Genomic DNA, 20324 nt, shown 5'->3' on the forward strand with positions numbered 1-20324 from the left:
TGAATCCTTGAATCCTTGAATCAGCAAGTTACGTCGTTGTTCGGGAAACGCACCCCAGGTTAGGTTCACAGAGTAAGTTACTACGGTAACTGACTCAGAGTATAAGTTACCTCTCTTTCAGAAACGGCTTGACTTACCCTGCTTTCCAGGGTTTTACAAACCTCAAATTTTGAAACGGAAAAGCCAGAGTTTCCCTCATTTCAGGGTTAACATACTCAGAGTTTTCACTTAACCTCCTTTCTGAAACAGGCTACTGGTTTAGAGCAATGTTTATCAGATTTTGAAAGGAGGTCGCCCACAACAGAACTACAGAATTCACTTCATAATATAGGTGACGACTGTAAAATTTAGACCAATTTACCAATCACACAGAGACCTTTAAAATGATACCAAACATGAAGGGGAAAAACAGTATGTTCACAAGATACAGTATAACACATGGGGCATGTGGATATCCTTGCTTTTTGGGGAAGAAGAGTGAGGGAGAGAGGGCAGGGGGGAGAAGGGGGTGGTAAATGATCAAGGAGATAAGTTTGGTCAGGGTGGTGTTGTTTGTTCTCTTTGGACATCTCTTCTACAGATTAGTTTTATTGCATGGCATCTGTCTTTGCGAGAGTTCCTGAGTTTTGGCCTCAGAATTAATTTTATAAGGAAATAAATTCACTCCTTGCACACCAATGGATGAACCATGGGGAACACCATGAGGGACTTTGGATTTCTGTCTGTCACTGGCTTAACATTGTTTAGCTCTCGTGGTTATAGGAAAAAATACACTTTTTGTTATGAGTATGCAGGCGCAGCTCACTTAAAGGTATTATAGTCACTCTGCATCCTCTGAATAAGTTCAGAACTGACGAGTTTGTGTCCGTGGATTCACTAAAATCGGTCAAAGTGTAAATCCTGTGCGATACCTCGTCCCTAATGAATGAAGATTTGAAAGTTTGGGATTTCCAGAATAATCCCATAATAGACCCTTTTTTTCCCCGAGCACCAAAAGCAATCAAAGCTGGTGCACAGAATATTTCAGTTGAAGAATTTACCTGTTGCATTTGTTTCCAACCATTTTTCCCGGACGTGTCCTGGCCAGGATTTCTATATTGCTTTGATTCAAAGTACCTCGAGAGAGTTTCGAAAACATAAGGAACCGATGTCATACACCGATCGGTCTGCACACGCAAACAAAGCCAAATCCTAGATCAGGGATCACCAAACTTCTTCCTGGTGGGCCAGTGTCCTGCAGAATTTAGCTCCAAAGTTTCAAAAGTTGAGTGCTTTTGAGAGTGGAGTCAAGTTCTTTTAATTGTATAGTGCATTTCATTCCCCCAGTTTCGTTCCCCACTGTTAAAGTGTCAATTCTATTCAACCAGTGTAGTACAAAGGATAAGGCCAAGAATGAATTGGGAGTGCATGCTGCCATATTAGTTCTTCCATGAATAATTATATGACAGAAACGGTAAAGTTAGTAAGATTTTCTGAATTCAGCTTAAGTTTGTGTCTATATCCATGTTCAAAATAAGAAAGAAGACTTGAATTTTGAGAACCAATAATATATAAACTCCCACTTGTGCAAGTCTGGGGAATCATTACAGTTAATGAAGAGGGAGGAGCTATCATTAATTAGCTGAAATCTGTAGAGTACAAAAAGACCAAAGGGCAGCCTCTTCACTTTGTGACTAGCTATTGAACAATGGCTGGTAGTTTGTGTTTGGTTCAGATTTTGGCAGTTTGTGCGTTCTGTCATGCTGTTCCTCAGTGGAGTGATCTGCCCCAGAATCCTCAAGCTCTGATGTTCCAGCAAACTGACCAGCGGTTTCAGAAGCCAGTTCAACAGCAAACTGACCAGCGGTTTCAGAAGCCAGTTCAACAGCAAACTGACCAGCGGTTTCAGAAGCTAGTTCAACAAACTGACCAGCGGTTTCAGAAGCCAGTTCAACAGCAAACTGAGCCCCTTGATAAATGTGCTGTAGCTGATTATGAGCAGATCCAATGTGGACAACCTGGGATCAGTGGTGCTGAGTGTGAAGCTATCAACTGCTGCTTTAACGGACAGCAGTGTTACTATGGGAGAGCAGGTAAGCTTTCTCAGTCTTATTCTGTTGCTGTTAAACAGATTCTCAGAACCTTCTCTTGTACCTTTTGTTCCAGTGACTGTCCAGTGTATTAGAGATGGTCAGTTTGTGGTCGTGGTGTCAAGAGATGTTACTCTGCCTCGACTGAGTCTGGATTCGGTTCGTCTACTGGGTGGAAACGACTGGCCTTGCGGTCCTGTGGAGTCAACACCTTCTTTTGCTATATACCAGTTCCCTGTGACCGCATGTGGCACGAGCGTGATGGTGAGCAGCTGCTTCTGGTGTTATTCTGCTTTGCTTCTGATGGACTGGATGCTAACACCGTTCCTATTCACAGGAGGAGAGTGGATCTGTGGTGTATGAGAACAGAATGACCTCCTCATATGAAGTAGGGATTGGACCGTTTGGTGCAATCACAAGGGACAGTCATTTTGAGTAAGTGGTCTATGACTTGTAGTGAATTTTAATCACTGATAAATGCTACAAGCTCCCTGTCTGTTGTCCAGGGTTCTCTTCCAGTGTAGGTACTCTGGAACTTCTGTTGAAGCTCTGGTTGTGGAGGTCAACTCTGTTCCTCCACCTCCACCAGTAGCTGCTCCTGGACCTCTCAGGGTGGAGCTCAGATTGGCCAATGGCCAATGTGTCACCAAAGGCTGTGCTGAAGGTAAGGTCTTGTCCTGTGTCTCCCTAAAGCCTTTCAAACTTGAGTCTGGTTAAACCCCAGTGTTCCTCAGGGGATGAGGCCTACACATCCTACTACAGTGATGCTGATTATCCTGTCACAAAAGTCCTGCGAGAGCCTGTGTATGTTGAGGTGCGCATTATGGAGAGGACTGACCCCAACATTTTCCTGATGCTGGGACGTTGTTGGGCGACTTCAACCCCCAGTCCACTCAGTCTCCCCCAGTGGGACCTTCTGGTCGATGGGTGAGTGTAATGCCAGTCTTTATCCAGTTAGTCTGCTGGGAGACACTCTCTAACCTCTTTCCCTTTCAGATGCCCTTACCAGGATGACCGTTATCTGACCACACTGGTTCCAGTGACTGGATCATCTGGTCTTCAGTTCCCAACCCACTACAAGCGCTTTGTTGTGAAGATGTTCACATTTGTAGATCCATCCTCACTGGCTCCTCTGCAGGAAACCGTATGCTCTCTAGCTCTTCCTGAACCCTTAATATTACACTTAATTCTTAAATGGATTCTATGGCTTAACTCTTTTCCCCTGTCAGATCTTCATCCACTGCAGTACAGAGGTGTGTCATCCCTCTTCTGGCTCCTGTGAGCAAAGCTGCACCAGGAAGAGTGAGTACTTGCTGTAACTTAACTTAATGAAATGCGTGTTTTTGAAATGCCCCTCATGCTTTTACCAACTTCTCCTGCAGGGAGAGATACTCATGCCAAGACCATCTCGAGTGGACAGACTGTGGTTTCGAGTGGAGAAGTTACTCTGGTCATGTGAATTCAGTGTTTAATAAACCGCATGTAACTTCAAGATTCTTGTTTCTCTGGCTTTTGTTAGCTGAGTCTCAAACACTGTTTATAGTTTGGTTTAAAGGGACACTCTACTAAACTGGTGCTCCGTTTGCTTTAAGGTCTCATTCTTACCGACGAAGTGACATCTTGCTAAAGCTGAGCATCTACAAAACCTAATTTGGCCAACTGCTTGTTACGCTCCAATGGCAGACCCACCACTCAAATCGTCAAAATGCCTTATGAAATTAAAGGCTATGACCAAGGTTTCCGACTCTGTGCTATATGGATTTATCTGGCCAGTGTTAACACCATTCCTGCTTCCTGACTGGTGTGCAGTGATGGTCAATCATGACCAATGTTCCCCCTAAGCTGTGCACTTCCGCGCACATGTGCCGTGCACATGCAAAAGTTAGTTTCGAAAGTCCTTAGATTGAATTCTAGTAAAAGAGAAATGCAACACTCGGGCAAACCGCTTGCGAGCTGATATTGCTATGGAGTTAATTTTAGAGGTTTACAGGTTTCAGAGTATGATGTGCACCAAATGAGTAGTTGTAGAAACCGAGTACTTCAATGGTTGTGGAGAAAATGGCTCAAATCAAGAACCAACACAATGACATGTGAAATAAAAGTCATGTATTAAAGAAGAGTGGCTTGATTAAGTGCTGAAAATAGTGGATGATGGGCACAGAACGGTAACAAAACTCAGACATTTACAGTCTCTCACACTTCATAGGGATGTTTAGAAGGCCTATTCACGTTCACTTAAAAATAAATGTAAAATGTTCACAAAAAAAAAAAACTATTTGGCTTTCAGTTGTCAGTTTAAATGCTTCAGTTTGTTTTGACATGTTAGGCCTATAGGTTATTATAAACCTAATAACTGACCCCAAACTTTTTTTAAATAGATGCTGTTATCTTTAACTTATCAAAGAATACTGAAGAAAAATCAGATCCCCAAAAAATTAAGCAGCACAACTGTTTCCAACACTGATTATAAATCAGCATATTTGAATAATTTCTGAAGGATCATGTGACAGTGAAGACTGGAGTAATGATGCTGAAAATTCAGATTTACTTCACAGGAATAAATTACACTTTAAAGCACATTAAATTAGAAAACTTATTTTAATTTGTAGTTCACTATTTTTCTGGAAAAAATATTCAGTATATATCAAATAGATACTGATGAGCATAAGGAACTTCTTTAAAGAACTTTACTGATTCCAAACTTTTGAACAACATTGTATTATACTGTAAAAATGTTTTCTCAGGTAACCTAAAATGTACATTTAGTTACATCAAGGGTCAAATCAAATATAAATGGCAAATTAAAGTTAAAAGTTACACACGTGTTTGTGTGCGCGCTGTACAGGTCTGGTATAAAGAATATTCTCCGCCCAATAATGAAAAGTTTTGCTCAGCAAGAAAAAAAATTAGAGGGAACATTGGTCATGCCCCAAGCCCCTTTCGAGAAACCGCTTCACTTTGGCCATACTGTTGAGGCTATTTGAAAGCTCTCTCCAGCAGTACAACTCCTTTCAATTTGAATGGAAAACTCTTTAAGGTTTTTCTAAAGCATTTAAAAAGAAAATTGGGTATAAGTGCTGTACTATATTTGGGTTAAAGCAAAATTTGATGATACTTGTTTCAGTAATGCATTGTCTAGCGTAAACTGGTAATACCATACGCTATGTGAAAATATATATAATTGCATATGAAAGGAGTGAAATTATTTCCTCATGAAATTAATTTCTCATGAGGTTAAAACTCAGGAACAAAACAGATGCCATGCAATAGAACAATAAAACTGATCTGGAGAAGCGATCTCCAAAGAAAGCAAACATCGCCACCCTGACCAAACGTATCTCCTCGATCTTTTACGACCCCCTTCCTCCCTCTCCTCTCTCCTCTCTCCTCCCTGCTCCTGACTCTCCTCCCTCACTCTTCTTCCCCAAAAGCAAGAATATCCATATGCCACAAATGTTATATCTTGTGAATGTTTTTTTTCCCCTTTCATGTTTGGTATCATTTTAAAGGTCTCCGTGTGATGGGTAAATTTGTCTCAGTTTCACAGTAGTCACTTGTATTATGAGAAATATTGAAAACTTAAGTTAACTCTGTACTTCTGTAATTTTAGTCTAGCTCCATTTTCAATCTGACTTCAATTCCAAGTGATCATTAAATTTAGACAGTATTCATAATTAAAAACTGATCGCAGACATCGATTTTATATTAATTTAGATATTTGATTATTCTGGAAATCCCATACTTTAAATTATTTGTTCATTAGGGACCAGGTATCGCACAGGAATTACACTTCGACCGATAGTGAATCCACGGACACAAACTCGTCAGTTCTGAACTTATTCAGAGTGGTTATAACTGCGCCTGCATACTTTCCTATATACTATTTTTCCTATAACCACGAGAGCTAAACCGTGTTAAACCAGTAACAGACAATCCAAAGTCTCCCTCATGGTGTTCCCCGTGGTTCATCCATTGGTGCTTTGGTATGATCAATGCAAATTTGCGGAAATACCACTACACATTAATCTACTGGAAAAATGATTTCTGAAGAGATCAGAATAAGTAAAAAATAACATTTTATTATCAGTCAGGTAAATATGTATTAATTATGCCAATTGCATGGCCAATTCAAAGATGTCAAATCATATCAATACAAAACATCAAATTCTCAAAGATTAATCTAAGAGTAAAAGATGCATTCCAGACCCTAGAACAGGGGTCACCAGACACGTGCTTTGTCACTTCCCTTATATACCCAGATAACAAAGACAAAGAAATCTTCAAATCAGTTGTAAAAACATAAAAGACCTTTTGGTTTTTTGGTTCCCGTGCTGAGCACCATATCAATACCGAACTTAGTGCAGACACCCGATCGACATAGTCCACTGCAGCCCAGAAGCCCTGAGCTCAGCCTCCCAGTAGCTTGGATTACAGGCTCCGCCACTGAACCCGGCGAGAGCCAAGAGTCTCAGCGCTTCATTGTCTTATAATATGCATTTATTTTTTACCTTACTTGCTCAACAACTCCCAAACGATTCGCTCGACGATAAATTTTTCCAAACCCCTCCTTTGCGTAACTCTAATCTGCGGTGATTGGTCCGAATGGTCTCATTTTAATTTCACCTGATAAAGCAGCATTTGTTAGCGCAGCTGCTTTGGTACAGCGTTACCGGGGAAACAGCTATTTTTACGGCTCCAAAAGCGGCACCTAGTGGCAAAGAATGAATTTCCAACGGGAAAATACCAACTTTTGGTCTTGGGGGGTTTATGCAACAATATGCTAATGTTTCATGTTGACGTCAACATGAAACACTTGGGATTAGTTTTAAAAACTACTAGTTTCAATGATTCAGAGTCTACTATTTCTTTTGAGAGACAATATTAATAACTTTATGCAAGGTGCACTTTCAGATTTAAAGCTTTGCAGGATGTTTTCATTCACTTAGAGCTGTTACACACTGCATGAAAGGTTATTTTCAAAAATCCATAATAGGGGCACTTTAAATATCTTTGTTGTATATTCACGTGTTACATTTTCAAAGCTTTACTCTCCAAACAGATCATTAAAAATGTGCTTTTTTCAAGTGTTTAAACATATTACAAATATTTTCTCACCAGACTTAATAGTTGTTCTCAACCTGTTCTCATTTATTTATTTGGCTATTATTTAATTAATTTAATAAATAAATCATTTGCTGTACCTTTGGATAGCCAAACACAGCCTAATAATTTAATACAATAGCTAATAAACTTATCTCAGGCTAATCTACGAAAGCCATGTTATGTTATTTACCTTAGCTTTTGTGCACTGAAAATTTTTTTTTAAAGTGGTCGCAAATAATTTATTTTAGCTACATTTATTAAAAAAAAATATGTTGAAAGTTAGTAAACTAAATTTGTTTATTTAAATATAGCTAAAATAAATTGATTGCAACCACTTACCTTAAAAAAATTGAGGAAATTCAATGAATCATTTTTTTCAGTGTGTATGAAACATCTCGAGGGCCATTTATGTGATGAAACCCCTCAAAATAATTTCTGAGAAAAGGTCTATGTTTTGTATTCTTTTGTACATTTGAAACATGAATTGTATAGAGCCTCGTCCTTAATCTGTTTTATCTTCTTCATTCATGCGTGTCATTTCATCCAGCTCTGTCTAGACACACATATACACAAATCAAATATAGCCTACAGCGATACATAAAACAACATGAATTAAAATATTTAGATACAATTGCAAAAAAAATACAGCTTATATTTTCAAACACTTATTGTAATATTTGAAATGATCTTATATTAAGACCATTAAGCATCGTAAAAAACTCTAATGTCCTCACGTTGTTATTCCATTAGGCCTATTTAGCCTATGTTTATTGACACCAAAGTGTATGTTGGTACGATCTGAAGCGAAGAAAAGCCGCTTATCTGTAAATATGCCTCAAAAATATTGTACATTTGATAGAGATTATACTGAACCATGCACCATAAATGTTCTATATCTTCTTATTAGGCTAATAATAATAGTAATAATAATAATAATGCACAATTATTAATGTTATACTGGTTGACATAATAATGCTATTCCAGTTACAGTGTTTTTCAGCTGCTTACACACATTTTCAAAACTTTGCCTCTTTTTTTGAAAACTTTACACACAAATGCTCATATCTCTTATGAAGCACTGCTTTCAAAATATCACAAACACATCTCAAAAGTAAACATTTGCAAATACATTTGCCATAATATTACTTCCTGTTAGATGTATGTTACATAGAGAATTGTGTGTTGTGTTTTGCAAAAAGTGTTTTATGAAGTTGAAAACTGAGTCAAAGGCCGAGAAACTATGGTTTTGCAGATTTGGTGTGTGGTTCTGGTGTTTGTGAGTCAGGTTTCAGAAATTGTGTTACAAGTAAAGATTTTGTGTGTAAGCAGTTGAAAAAAAAAAAAAAACTGAAATATCAACTAATAAAATTATTCACTCAGCAACATTATGTCAGCACCCCCCCCCCAAATAATGAAACATTATTTGTACTTTAAGCTAAATAACAACATATACAAATCAACCACAGTAAAATAATGAATAATTTCCACAATTTAAGTTTTAATTGTTTGAGTAAAAAAAAATAAAAAATCTTACACTATATTGAAAACACATGAACTGCAAGTAACCGTGATTGTTACAGTAAAGACACATTGCGCGCACGCGCTCTCTCACACACACACACACACACACACACTTCACTCTGTACCAAGACCTCCATCGTCCATAAAGCAATCCCAGCTACAGTAGCCAGAGCGGTCATCTGAGGAGTAAAACCCCAAAAGCACTCCCCGTTGTCCATTTCCCTGGTAGCCCCACAGTCTTTATAGGATACAAATATTCCATTGTGTTTCTTCATCCTTTTGTGCATAATTTCATGAAAGCTCTGTGCGTTCTGCTTGCACTGCACGTTAGAAAAGTGTCAGTTCGCCATTGTAGCGATGATAAAATAAAATTATTTGAGTTAAAATTTAAAGAAGACGCCATCTTGATTAATTCAAGTGGAGGTGACATATTTCCTGTTCGAGAGTGGAGCTCCACTCGCCCACGGTCTGCAGCCAGACCCCTCTCGCTTGTCGGAGAATGTATTAATAGGCCTTTATCACACTTCCGCGTTCGAAAAGCGGAAGATTCAAATAGTAGCGTAAAAGAACTTCCGCTGCAGCCTTTATCAATGGCTGTGCCCATAGCACGGGATTGTTGTGGATTATTTATGTAGAATTCAGCACATATATGTCTTCTAAAGACACCAATCTCAGTTTACAACAATTAATTGAGTATTATGAAACGATGGAATATGTCACGATATCCCGATGCGTATTTAGGCCTATGTGTATAGGCAATTCTTCACAGTCTGATCACCTTATTTCATTACAGAACAGCGAGAAAACTATACAAACAATAGCACATTAATAAGCATTAGAATTAGCCAAAGCTTAAAACATTATGACTAAAGACTGTATAGAAGGATTAAATTAAAGGTTTAAAGCAAACTTGTATTAAACAATGCTCACATTTTTTTCACGCGCTGACTTTGATGCAATCCTCTATAATCGCATCAAATTTAAGTTGTTCAAATAAAGAAACATTTCCAACCCGTAGACGATAATTAAAAATAAGTTTGATCATCTCATTCTAGTTATTCTCCGTGATTGCGTGCAGCGATTGAATATCATTATACTGTGAACAAGAACGGGAGGTTAATCACAATAAATATAATGCAAAAATAAACAATAATATTACAAATAAAATGAAAATTATATAAGTCTGAGTATTCCTCTGGCAGTAACTTGAGCTGCGTGCTCTTCATTAATCTGACAGTCGCGTCCCTCAGATAGGCTCATGTTACACATTAAAATGAAGGATGACATGATACATGGTATGGAATCGGTATAAATACGCAGTTTTAACATTGTCGTTTATTTCGTCAGTGTTCAACTGAACTAAATTACTTTAATTTTCTTCACAAAACTGGCGTCTGTCCATTGACAATAAAGCAGGCGGAAATTCCTTTACGCTACTAATCAGAGCCGGATGTGACGACACGCGGACTGTGATAAAGGCCTATAGCAGTATTAAATAATGGCGATATCAATGGACTTTTAAGGTAATCAGTTAAATTAGCTAGCTGTTTTTATTGTTGACGTTTTATTCGACTTTTATATATAAATGTTATTGAAAAGAATAAAAATAAAAATAATTTATATATCAATCCACATATGTGATGGACATTGGTAATGATTATCTTTAGTGTCTACTTTGAAGGCATCTTGAGTAAAACAGCTTCATATTTAACGGGGCATTTGCAAAACGCGTGAACCGGAAGCAACGAGACCTGGTTAGCAGAATACGGAAGTTTGTTGCGCATAACCCCTGTTGGGCCTCCGGGCCTGCAGCTTCATAATATTGGCTGAGCAGAGCCAACTAGTTAGATATCTTTGTTGTATTTTCACAAAGCTTTAATCTCCAAACAAATAATCAAAAATGTGCTTTTTCAAATGTTTCAAATCCCTGTGCCGATCAGTAGTGGGATCGCACCTGAGAATAGACACTGCAGCGCAGCCTGAGCGATACAGAAAGACCCAGACTTTTCTTAAATAACCTACAGGATAACTAATATTTTAATGCATCCTTCATTACAAAAATTATGACAAAAAATGTTATTTTTGATAAAAACAAATCCTCAGGTTGTCGGCGACAGTAGTCTCATGGGCAGCGTGCAGGTATATAGCGCATTGCGCTTCGGGTGTCCGGAGTTCGAGTCCCAGATTGGGGATTTTTCCCGATCCCGTCCTATTCTCTCTCCCACTTCACTTCCTGTCAATACTTAACCGTCATATCAAAAGAAAATATGAAATTTGAAAATATTACCAAATATTTTTTTCTCACCAGTAGTTGTTCTCAACCTGTTCTCATTTATTTATCTGGCTATTATTTAATTCAGTGCATCTTGTTAATAAATGAATCACCTTTGGATTTTCTACAGGCTTGATTATTAAATGTTTTATTATATGTATGTTTGTAAAGTATCTAAATTACATGTGTAAAACAGGACAGCCAAACATAATAATTTAATATAAAAATAGACTTATCCCACAATTAAGTTCCTGTTAAACACTCTGAAGCTGCTTTGACAATCTGTTTTGTATAAAACGCTAAAATAAACATATAGGTGTCTTTAAGATGTGCAGGTCATTGCAGTACTTATTGTGACATGAGCATATTAAGCGATATACTGCACAAATCTCAACTGCTTGACTGTTATGGTTCTTAAAAATGAAAATTTTTACAGTGAAAAAATAAAATAAAAATTATTTTATTTTTGTTTGAAAATGATTAGCCTAAGATTGAACAGACATTTATTCAAGGTGAGGAAAGTGTTATTATCTTATACATTACACCATGTGACTTTTTTAATTCATGCTGAAAGTAATTACTATGCAAATGTTTTTTTTTTTTATTAGGCCTATTTAATTTTATTATTACTTAAATTATTTATTATATTTTAATATATGTATGTATGTATTATGCACTTCTCAAACCAATAACAGTTTTAATTAGTCAATCCTTTATAACAAATTAAGACAAAAAATAATAAAATAAATTAATAATCAATTAATCTTCCCGTCACAGTGCAAAATCTTGTCAAAAGGGTGGTCAGATGATGATTTATATTTAGCTTAGGCACATCTGGCTGTTTTTGCATACATCTTCAGAGCTTGGATCTTAATCTCTGCTGTCTGTCGTCCTCTTCAGTTCCACCTGACGGCGTCGTCATAACATTTCGATCTTCAGCTATAGCTCTCACAAGCTGAAAATGTTTCCGAATCTGGAGGAAAAAAAAAAAAAAAAGTTCTTCATCAATTGCATTTTATCATTGCCGTGTGATGACATTTTATAACTGTACTGTATTTCATTTTAAACACAATATCAACAACAAATACTGCTTTATTCAAGGATGCCAGAAGTATTTCTCATTATTCACCAGTTGCAGCTGCTTGAAGGGGTCCTCAATATCCACAGACTCTCTCCAGTAAGGTGCGATTATTTGATAAATGGAACGAATCCTGACCTTTATCTGAGCGTGCTGGAGCTCCTCTCTTTCTGCAGTAGAACGCAATTCCTCCCGTTTCAGTTCCTGTGGAACACATGAATAGTCTGTGATCCTGAAAGACAGAACTGTACAGAAGACAGAGGTGCTACAGTGACGTCTGTGTGTCTTTAGCACATTATGCTCTGTAAGCCTCTAAATATGTGTGTATGTTTTTACCCATTTGTGTGTTTCTGAGCGTATGTTGTCGAGCTCTGTCTGTTGCTGCTGCAGTTGTTTGGTGTAGTGCAGGAGACGAGTTTGCTGTTCCTTTATGTTCTTCATCAGTTCCAGCTTTTTGTGCTCTGCCTTTTTCTCATTAGCTTGTCTTTCTAGAATTTCCTTTCTGATGGACTGCGCTCCATGACAGTCACGGTGTCGACCGGTGTTCTCAAACTCAAATGTCATTAAAAAGGAGGAAACAAAAGAAAAAGTGTAACATTACTATTTTAGATATTAAAACAGCTGGAACCTGTGTAATATATCTAGAAATGCATGCATTTTGTCTTTAAACATTAAAACATGACTGAGTATCTGTCTTGTTACCCCATCTGTCTCACCATTCAGAAAACTGAAAATCAAACCACACAGAATAAGACTGATCTAACGCCCAAAGCCTCACTCTTCAGTCAAATGAGGCAGGTGAGTCCAGGAAAACAGCCTGACAGTTTCAGTATTTTTCCCCTTACCAGACACAAAAAATAGACTACACTACTAATAGTATGACAACCTTTCCAGACATCTTTGCAGTGCTCTCCTGGTGGAGTTTGGCCAATAGTTGACACTGGTCCAGTTGCTCTTTTTGTGGGGCTTCATACTGTGAAGACACTTTCTGCTCGTGTTTTAAATCATTTAAAAAATGCCCAAAAAAAATGACTGTTCTGTTTGTTGTGGTGTTTATGATCAATGGTGTTGACATAATGCTGTTGCTGAGTGAAAGATTTTATTAGTTTATATTAACTGGAATAGCTTTATGTCAACAAGTGTAACACAAGTTCTTCGCTTCAGATCATGCCAGCAATGAATAAATAAAATACAACAAACAACTTGAAGACATGAAAAGAGATACGATGCACTTCAAAGTGTTTGAAAATAAGCTATAGGCTATTTTGCTTCTTTTTTTTTTTTTTTTTGCAAATGTATATATATATATATATATGTATATATATATATATATATATGTATGTATGTATGTATGTATATATATATATATATATATATATATATATATTAATGCATGTTGTCTTTATGCATAGATGTATTTGATTTTGTATGTGTATGTGTGTCTAGACAGAGCTGTATGAAATGACACGCATGAATGAAGAAAATAAGGCTAAGATAATGGACGAGGCTCTATACAATGCATGTTTCAAATGTACAAAAATAATACAAAATACAACCCTTGGTGGCCTACTCTCACAAATTACCCTATTTTGAGGGGCTTCATCACATAAGTAGCCCTCGAAATATTTCACACACAAACACTGTGGTAAATAAGGGTCTGGGGAGAAATATAGCCTACTTTATGTTCAAACATTTGAAAAAAGCGCATCTGTTTGGAGATTAAAGCTTTGGAAATGTAACACTTGCGAAAATACAAAACTAGTTGAACTCCACTCAAACTCTGATTAGCAGCTAATGTGAGTGTAGTGTTGCGTTTATCTGCACTAGAGGGCGCAGTGAGCAGCAGGTTGAGCAGCAGCGCTGAGACTCTTGGCTCTCGCCGGGTTCAGTGGCGGAGCCTGTAATCCAAGCTACTGGGAGGCTGAGGCTGGCGGATCGCTTGAGCTCAGGGCTTCTGGGCTGCAGTGGACTATGTCGATCGGGTGTCCGCACTAAGTTCGGTATCGATATGGTGCTCCTGGGGGAGCTCGGGACCACCAGGTCGTCTAAGGAGGGGTGAACCGGCCCAGGTCGGAGACGGAGCAGGTCAAAGCCCCCGTGCTGATCAGTAGTGGGATCGCACCTGAGAATAGACACTGCAGCGCAGCCTGAGCGATACAGAGAGACCCAGACTTTTGCGTTTGTATCCGAATGATGACAGTGAAAGAAAAGTTTAGAGATGAATAATATGATTCAAATTTAATGATAATGAAATCGTTTCACTCTTTTCAACTTCAAATAATGGCATTGACTCACTTTTAAATTTTTAACATTTTTAATTAAAAAATAAAATAAAATCTTTTAAGCAGTGGCATTTGCGGAGTTGCACTTGTTTGTTAACATTAGGGACACTACTGTATATAATGTCAAATGATTGGTACTATATCGCCTCTCTCTGGAAGATATGTGATATTTCTGTTTGTATGCAGCGTCTGCATTCCTTGACCAGACGGAGGCGCTGTTTCACACTTTAAATCATAAATGTTTTTAACCATAGACTGTAAAACATTTTAAATATCTCTTGACTGAACAGGCCCAGTGACTGCACACTGAATCATCATTAATTATAATTCAGTCGTATGTAATATATAGGTTTCACTGACTATATAAAATGTTTATTGAAAAAGGAAAGAAAGATCAAACTAATACAATTAAAATTAAAGCCAGTGTCAAAAAAAACCTGCAAAATACTCACGCAATCTGGACACTGCACTTGTATTAAGTACCAAAAGTAAATTTGCTTTTTCCACCACCTCTTTTAACAAGTTGCATTGCGCTTGGTGAGTTTGATGTTGCACTAAACAAGATAAATATATAAAATATAAAAATCTGTAAATATATTTACTCTCATAAAAAATATACATGAATACATGGAGGATACATAAATGTTTTTCTAATGCTGGGTTAAATACAACCCAGCGCTGGGTAAAATATGGACAAACCCAGCTATTGTGTTGTTTTGACCCAGCGGTTGGGTTAAACATTTAGAAAAAGGACATTTAACCCAACTGCTGGGTCAAACCAACCCAATAGCTGGGTTTGTCCATATTTCACCCAGCATTTTTTAGAGTGTACCCTTCAGGTGGCCAGTGTAAACAATGAATGCAATTAAGTGTCCTAGTTAAAGTGGCATTTTAAGTACAACCCAAATTCCAGAAATGTTGGGGCGTTTTTTAAATTTGAATAAAATGAGAACTGAAAGACTTTCAAATCACATGAGCCAATATTTTTTCACAATAGAACATAGAGAACATAACAAATGTTTAAATGGAGAAATTTTACACTTTTATCTAAATTAGCCCATTTCAAATTTGATGCCTGCTACAGGTCTCGAAAAAGTTGGCACGAGGGCAACAAAGGGCTGAAAATGCAAGACATTTTGAAAAGATTCAGCTGGGAGAACATCTAGCAACTAATTAAGTTAATTGACATCAGGTCTGTAACATGATTAGCTATAAAAGGGATGTTTTAGAGAGACTCCAATCTGTGCAAGAGTGCGTAAAAAGATTGTGGAATACTTTAAAAACAACGTTCCTCAACGTCAAATTGCAAAGGCTTTGCAAATCTTATCATCTACAGTGCATAAGATCATCAAAAGATTCAGAGAAACTGGAGAAATCTCTGTGTGTAAGGGACAAGGCCGAAGACCTTTGCTGGATGCCCGTGGTCTTCGGGCCCTCAGACGACACTGCATCACTCATCGGCATGATTCTGTCATTAACATTACTAAACGGGCCCAGGAATACGTTAAAATGTTAATCTCAATTAAAAATCAACCTTTTAATCTCCGTACAGCAGCATTTGGTTTGAAGTTTGCATCATTGATTTGAAACATTAGTGTATAAAGCACTATAATAATAAAGGTGTTTTGACTTGAACCTGATTATTATATCATTATCACATTAAGCAATATCCACTAGACAGCAAATATCACACTGATTGATATGTTATGATTCTTAAAAATGAATTAATATTTTTAACCTTGAAGAATAAATTCAGAAACGTTATTAACAATGATACACTGACTTGTATTCGAGGTGTAAGAAAATGTTAAACTTATACATTATGTGCCATGTGATTTTTTAAAAAGAATGTCTTAGATGTATGTGCTTTTTAATACATGTTGAAAGAAATTACTACACAAATGTTTATTTATTACTTTAATTAAAACAAAATAACATAAAATAAATATAATGAAAAATTTATAACATTTTTGTAGATTTAATTTTTATAGGTTAAATTATTCCAGATAAACTACTACTACTATCAATTCTTAACTTACTAATATCTAAGATGTCTATCTACTACTATCAATTATACTAATATCTTGCTAATATATTACTAATATCTAAGATGTCTACTACCACTATCAATTATCTGCTAATATCTTACCAATATCTAAGATGGCTATGTACTACTACAATCAATTATCCTATCTTAAAAATATCTAAGATGTCTATCTACTACTACTACTATCAATTATCTGATAATACATACTAATACCTAAGTTGTCTAAGGATTGTCCATTTTTTGTTTGCAGAGGACAAGAAAGCCGTGGAGGAGAGAGGTTTTCTTTCTTCAGTGGAGGAGGATCGAGAAGACTTTATTCCACAAAGTGAGCGTATAAATCCTCCTTCGTCTTCTTGGTTTCCACTGGTTCCTCTCTCTTTCTTATCTTCTTCGGGGGCTGGCTACGTGGCATCAGCTTTTTTCCGGTCTGTAATAAAGATGTGATTTAACTTGGCATCACACTATTGATCCACGTTACAATATTTGATAAGCAAGACAAAAGTATTGGATATGTATTGCTGGTTCTGTGCGCCGCTTACCGGTTTCACTGAAAGAGAAAGCGCTCTCTCCTGTCTTCTCTGCCTCCGTTCTTCTAATAAAGTCTCACGCCTAATGCGTTTCTGTTCCTGCTCCCTGTGAAAGAGAGAAAGCAAGAGTTTAGGCAGTCCTGCAGTTAACTGGCCATTGTACTGACAGCACTTCAGTTTTCAGAAAGCTATACCTTACCTGATTTCATAATGTTTGCAAATCCGCTTTTGTATTTTGTAGAGCCTCTCAGCTGGCATGTTTTCGATCAAATCCAGAGAGTCAGAAATCCAGTCCTCCAATTGGAGCAGTATCATCAATGGATACGCAGGGCTGTAGGCCTGCTCCCCATAGCTCGCTTGGACCTTCGCGAGCTCCACACACAACTGTTCGGTCTTTGTCCAAATCTGGTGAGACAGAAACAAAATGATGAGATCAAACGTGACAGAGATCAGCAGCACAATCTCTTATTATATTCAGATGCATGCGAGTGTGTGGCACGTTGTGCACGTACTTTCATTCTCCTCGAGTCCTTGACGTTATTTATCATCTCCACTTCTGCTTTCACTTTATTTTTTTTCTGCTGCTCTTCTTCGATGCAGAGAGCCATGCTCTGTATCTCCTCCTCCATGCGGTCTGCATTCTTTTTACTGGACAAAAACACACAAGACAAAACTCAAACGCTGTTACCGTGTCTTCGGTTTCCTCAGATTAGAGACTATTAAGAAATCAATCCCATGGTTGGGTACAAGAAACTTACAGTTTTTCCTTTTCATCCTCGTAGTACTTGAGTACCTTGTCTTTTTCCTCATTTAGGGACATGAAATTCACATACTCCCACGTTAACTTTTCAAGGTCCTCTGGGCTTTGTTTGCTGCCCTCTTCCTCACGCTCTTCACGCTCACGGTCTTCCTTCAAATGCATCTCTTCAATTTCAATCGCGTCTTGAACACGATAGATTTTTCTGTAACAAGAGATGGTTATGAATAATAGGATCTGAAGCAGCATCTTCACTGTTGGAAATGCAATAATTGTGCATACTGACATGACAGTGCCTACCTTAGAAGAGCTTTTTCCTTTTCTTCTAATTTTAGCCTCTTCGAAAATGAATCCTGAGCCCTGAAAACATGACAACATGATAATAAACACCTGGCAATCAGAAGTATATCAATTGAAACTGCGTTATTTACAACGACCACAAAAACATGGCTTCAAGATTTAACAGTGATGTAGAAATAATTACTTTTGCTCGTTCTTCAAGGGATTCGAGTCACGGAAAGAGGCTTCATAATTGGCCCAGTCTTGTTTTGCTCCGAGCTCTATTTGGGACATTTCTCTTTCCTCCATAGAAGCACGTTGGGCCCAAGTACGCAGGATCTCCATTTTATGTATTGTATCAAGCTGAGAATGGAACAGAGAAAGAAATTAGAAGAGAGATGAAAAAGCCCATCCACACAATTTCCAAGAGTAGTGGCTATTTTATATTACATGTACAATTAAATATTCATTTGATGATATGGAATAAGCAAAATATACAAAATTGGCTTACTTTACAGCGACCACTTTGTAAAACCTCAGCTTTGTATGCCGAGATGGGTTGAAACACTGCCCTCCGCACACTGAGTGGCGGAAGACAGGTTTCGCTTCGGGCCCCTGTGGGTCGCGTTCCTGAGGCGCCGGGGCGTTCCTGTTGTCCCTCTGTAATAAACAACCTGACTTCTTCCCCTGTTTTGTCCTCCCTGCATCGGAGCTCAAAGATCAGAAATTGTTCTTCAGCATTGAGGCTGGATCCGTTCACCTTCTTCTGAGGCGGTGGGTGTGGACGCAATCCTGCAGAACATCACATTTATTTCATGTTAGTATGGCTCTCATGAAGGAACACATGCAATATGTTTTGAATTCAACTGTAGCAAACCGGTTTCACATTGTTTGAGCAGCTCACCTCCGGCAAGGGAAGGACCATGGATGGTCGGAAGCTTGACAGCCTGCATGTGGCTGGAGATTGTGGTGTTTTCGCTCACAGTAATGATGTTCTGGTGAACGCTGACACATGTTTGGGGCATGAGCTTGCGAAATTTGTTACAGTACATTTTCAGATCTAAAAGGGTAGGCTGCAACAATCTGAAAAGTAAAACTGTATGATCTGAAATATTACACAGATCAGAAAACTCTACTAAGTTACTGTTTTGTGCTTATCGAGATCTGATTTAAAATTGTGCACCGAACAATGATCGTACGCTGAATGATAGCCTAATGCAGATTCACAATCAGACACTGATCTAGAATCTGCACAATTGTACGCCGGTTCAAAACTGCACACTGATCAAAAGCCGACTGATGCAAAAATCGTATACCAACACTAAAGCGTGTAGCCTATACTAAAGCAAGAGTCAAAATGAGGTTTTTGTGTTCAGGCCACACGTTCTAAAAGCCACCAGTGCAGTGACGTCACAATTAGAATGAATTGACGCATTAGAATTCTTTTTGTTTTGTTTTAAAATTTTAAACAGCTTGTGTATATATGATTGCCACAGGCAGTAAAGGAGAGAAATCTAAAGAAAATGTATTTTAATCTTCTGCGTCTGCGCTCATGCAAATATACAACCGAATCGTGTAAGACATCATGTGACATTCAGCGGGAATCATTCGTTTGAAAGGATATTACAGGAGTATTGCTGTATTATAGCCTAATGGAAAATGTTTATTCCAATCACTTTTATGTAAAATAAACCAAAATTAAAATATCATACCACTAAATGTTAATACCACTTCTCAAAGCAGATGTACACCGTTCATTTGTGCGAAGGAATTTAAGGAAAACAATTAAAGAACATCACTAAAATCGCAGTGAATTTATGTAGAGAAACAACCAATACATAGGCTGGTTTAGGCTACGTTAGTTTATAATGTAATCATGTTAAATCTCCCGTCAGCATGATTTTTCTCAATGCCAAATCAATTTATAAATAATATCAAGGTCAATAATATTACTCACCGTGCGCCCTCTGGTGGCTGTTTGATGTTAACACACTGTCGCGTATGTCTGTTGCTTCAGTTAAAGGGGTGGTTTACTGCGATTTCACTTTTTTCATTTTAAATAGTGTGTAATGTTGCTGTTGGTGCATGAACAGTATCTGCAAAGTTGCTGCGCTGAAAGTTCAACGTAAGCGGAGATATCGTCTTTTAAAAATCAGGAAGTTTAATGCCTACAAAAACGACTCATACGGGACTACAACGAGATACTTCCCGGGTTGCATACGTAAAAAACCCATAAATTTGCATCAACCCCTCCCTCAGGAACATGCCAAAGAGGGGGCAAGGCCATGTTCTGCGGCTTTGTCGAAGAGGAAGAGTTATAGTGGAGAGTTGTAGCCATGCCGTCGAAACGGTGTTATTTTCACCCAGCTGTCAGGTCTTCTGTGTTCGG

The 20324-nt window shown here is 37.8% G+C and overlaps 2 protein-coding genes across 2 annotated transcripts; one reads left to right on the top strand and one right to left on the bottom strand.

The window, feature by feature from the left end:
• The first annotated feature begins 1655 nt into the window (after window positions 1–1655).
• On the top strand, window positions 1656–3782 carry LOC131549874 (zona pellucida sperm-binding protein 4-like). Its single transcript, XM_058792439.1, has 9 exons — window positions 1656–2072; window positions 2146–2333; window positions 2407–2504; window positions 2576–2733; window positions 2804–2996; window positions 3066–3213; window positions 3299–3371; window positions 3452–3551; window positions 3662–3782. The coding sequence occupies exons 1-8, from the start codon at window positions 1688–1690 to the stop codon at window positions 3526–3528; spliced, it is 1320 nt and encodes a 439-aa protein (XP_058648422.1). The 5' UTR covers window positions 1656–1687; the 3' UTR covers window positions 3529–3551; window positions 3662–3782.
• Window positions 3783–16341: 12559 nt separating this feature from the next.
• On the bottom strand, window positions 16342–19904 carry LOC131549199 (golgin subfamily A member 6-like protein 24). The gene is made up of 10 exons (XM_058791155.1): window positions 19893–19904; window positions 18840–18930; window positions 18447–18727; window positions 18141–18298; window positions 17957–18016; window positions 17658–17861; window positions 17412–17547; window positions 17099–17304; window positions 16912–17005; window positions 16342–16799 (listed from the first exon to the last, which is right to left on the bottom strand). Exons 2-10 carry the CDS (start codon window positions 18886–18888, stop codon window positions 16686–16688), a joined length of 1302 nt encoding a protein of 433 aa, XP_058647138.1. The 5' UTR covers window positions 18889–18930; window positions 19893–19904; the 3' UTR covers window positions 16342–16685.
• Between the last annotated feature and the right edge of the window lie 420 nt (window positions 19905–20324).

This window comes from Onychostoma macrolepis, chromosome 11 (assembly GCF_012432095.1).
Source record: "Onychostoma macrolepis isolate SWU-2019 chromosome 11, ASM1243209v1, whole genome shotgun sequence".
Lineage (NCBI taxonomy): Eukaryota > Metazoa > Chordata > Actinopteri > Cypriniformes > Cyprinidae > Onychostoma > Onychostoma macrolepis.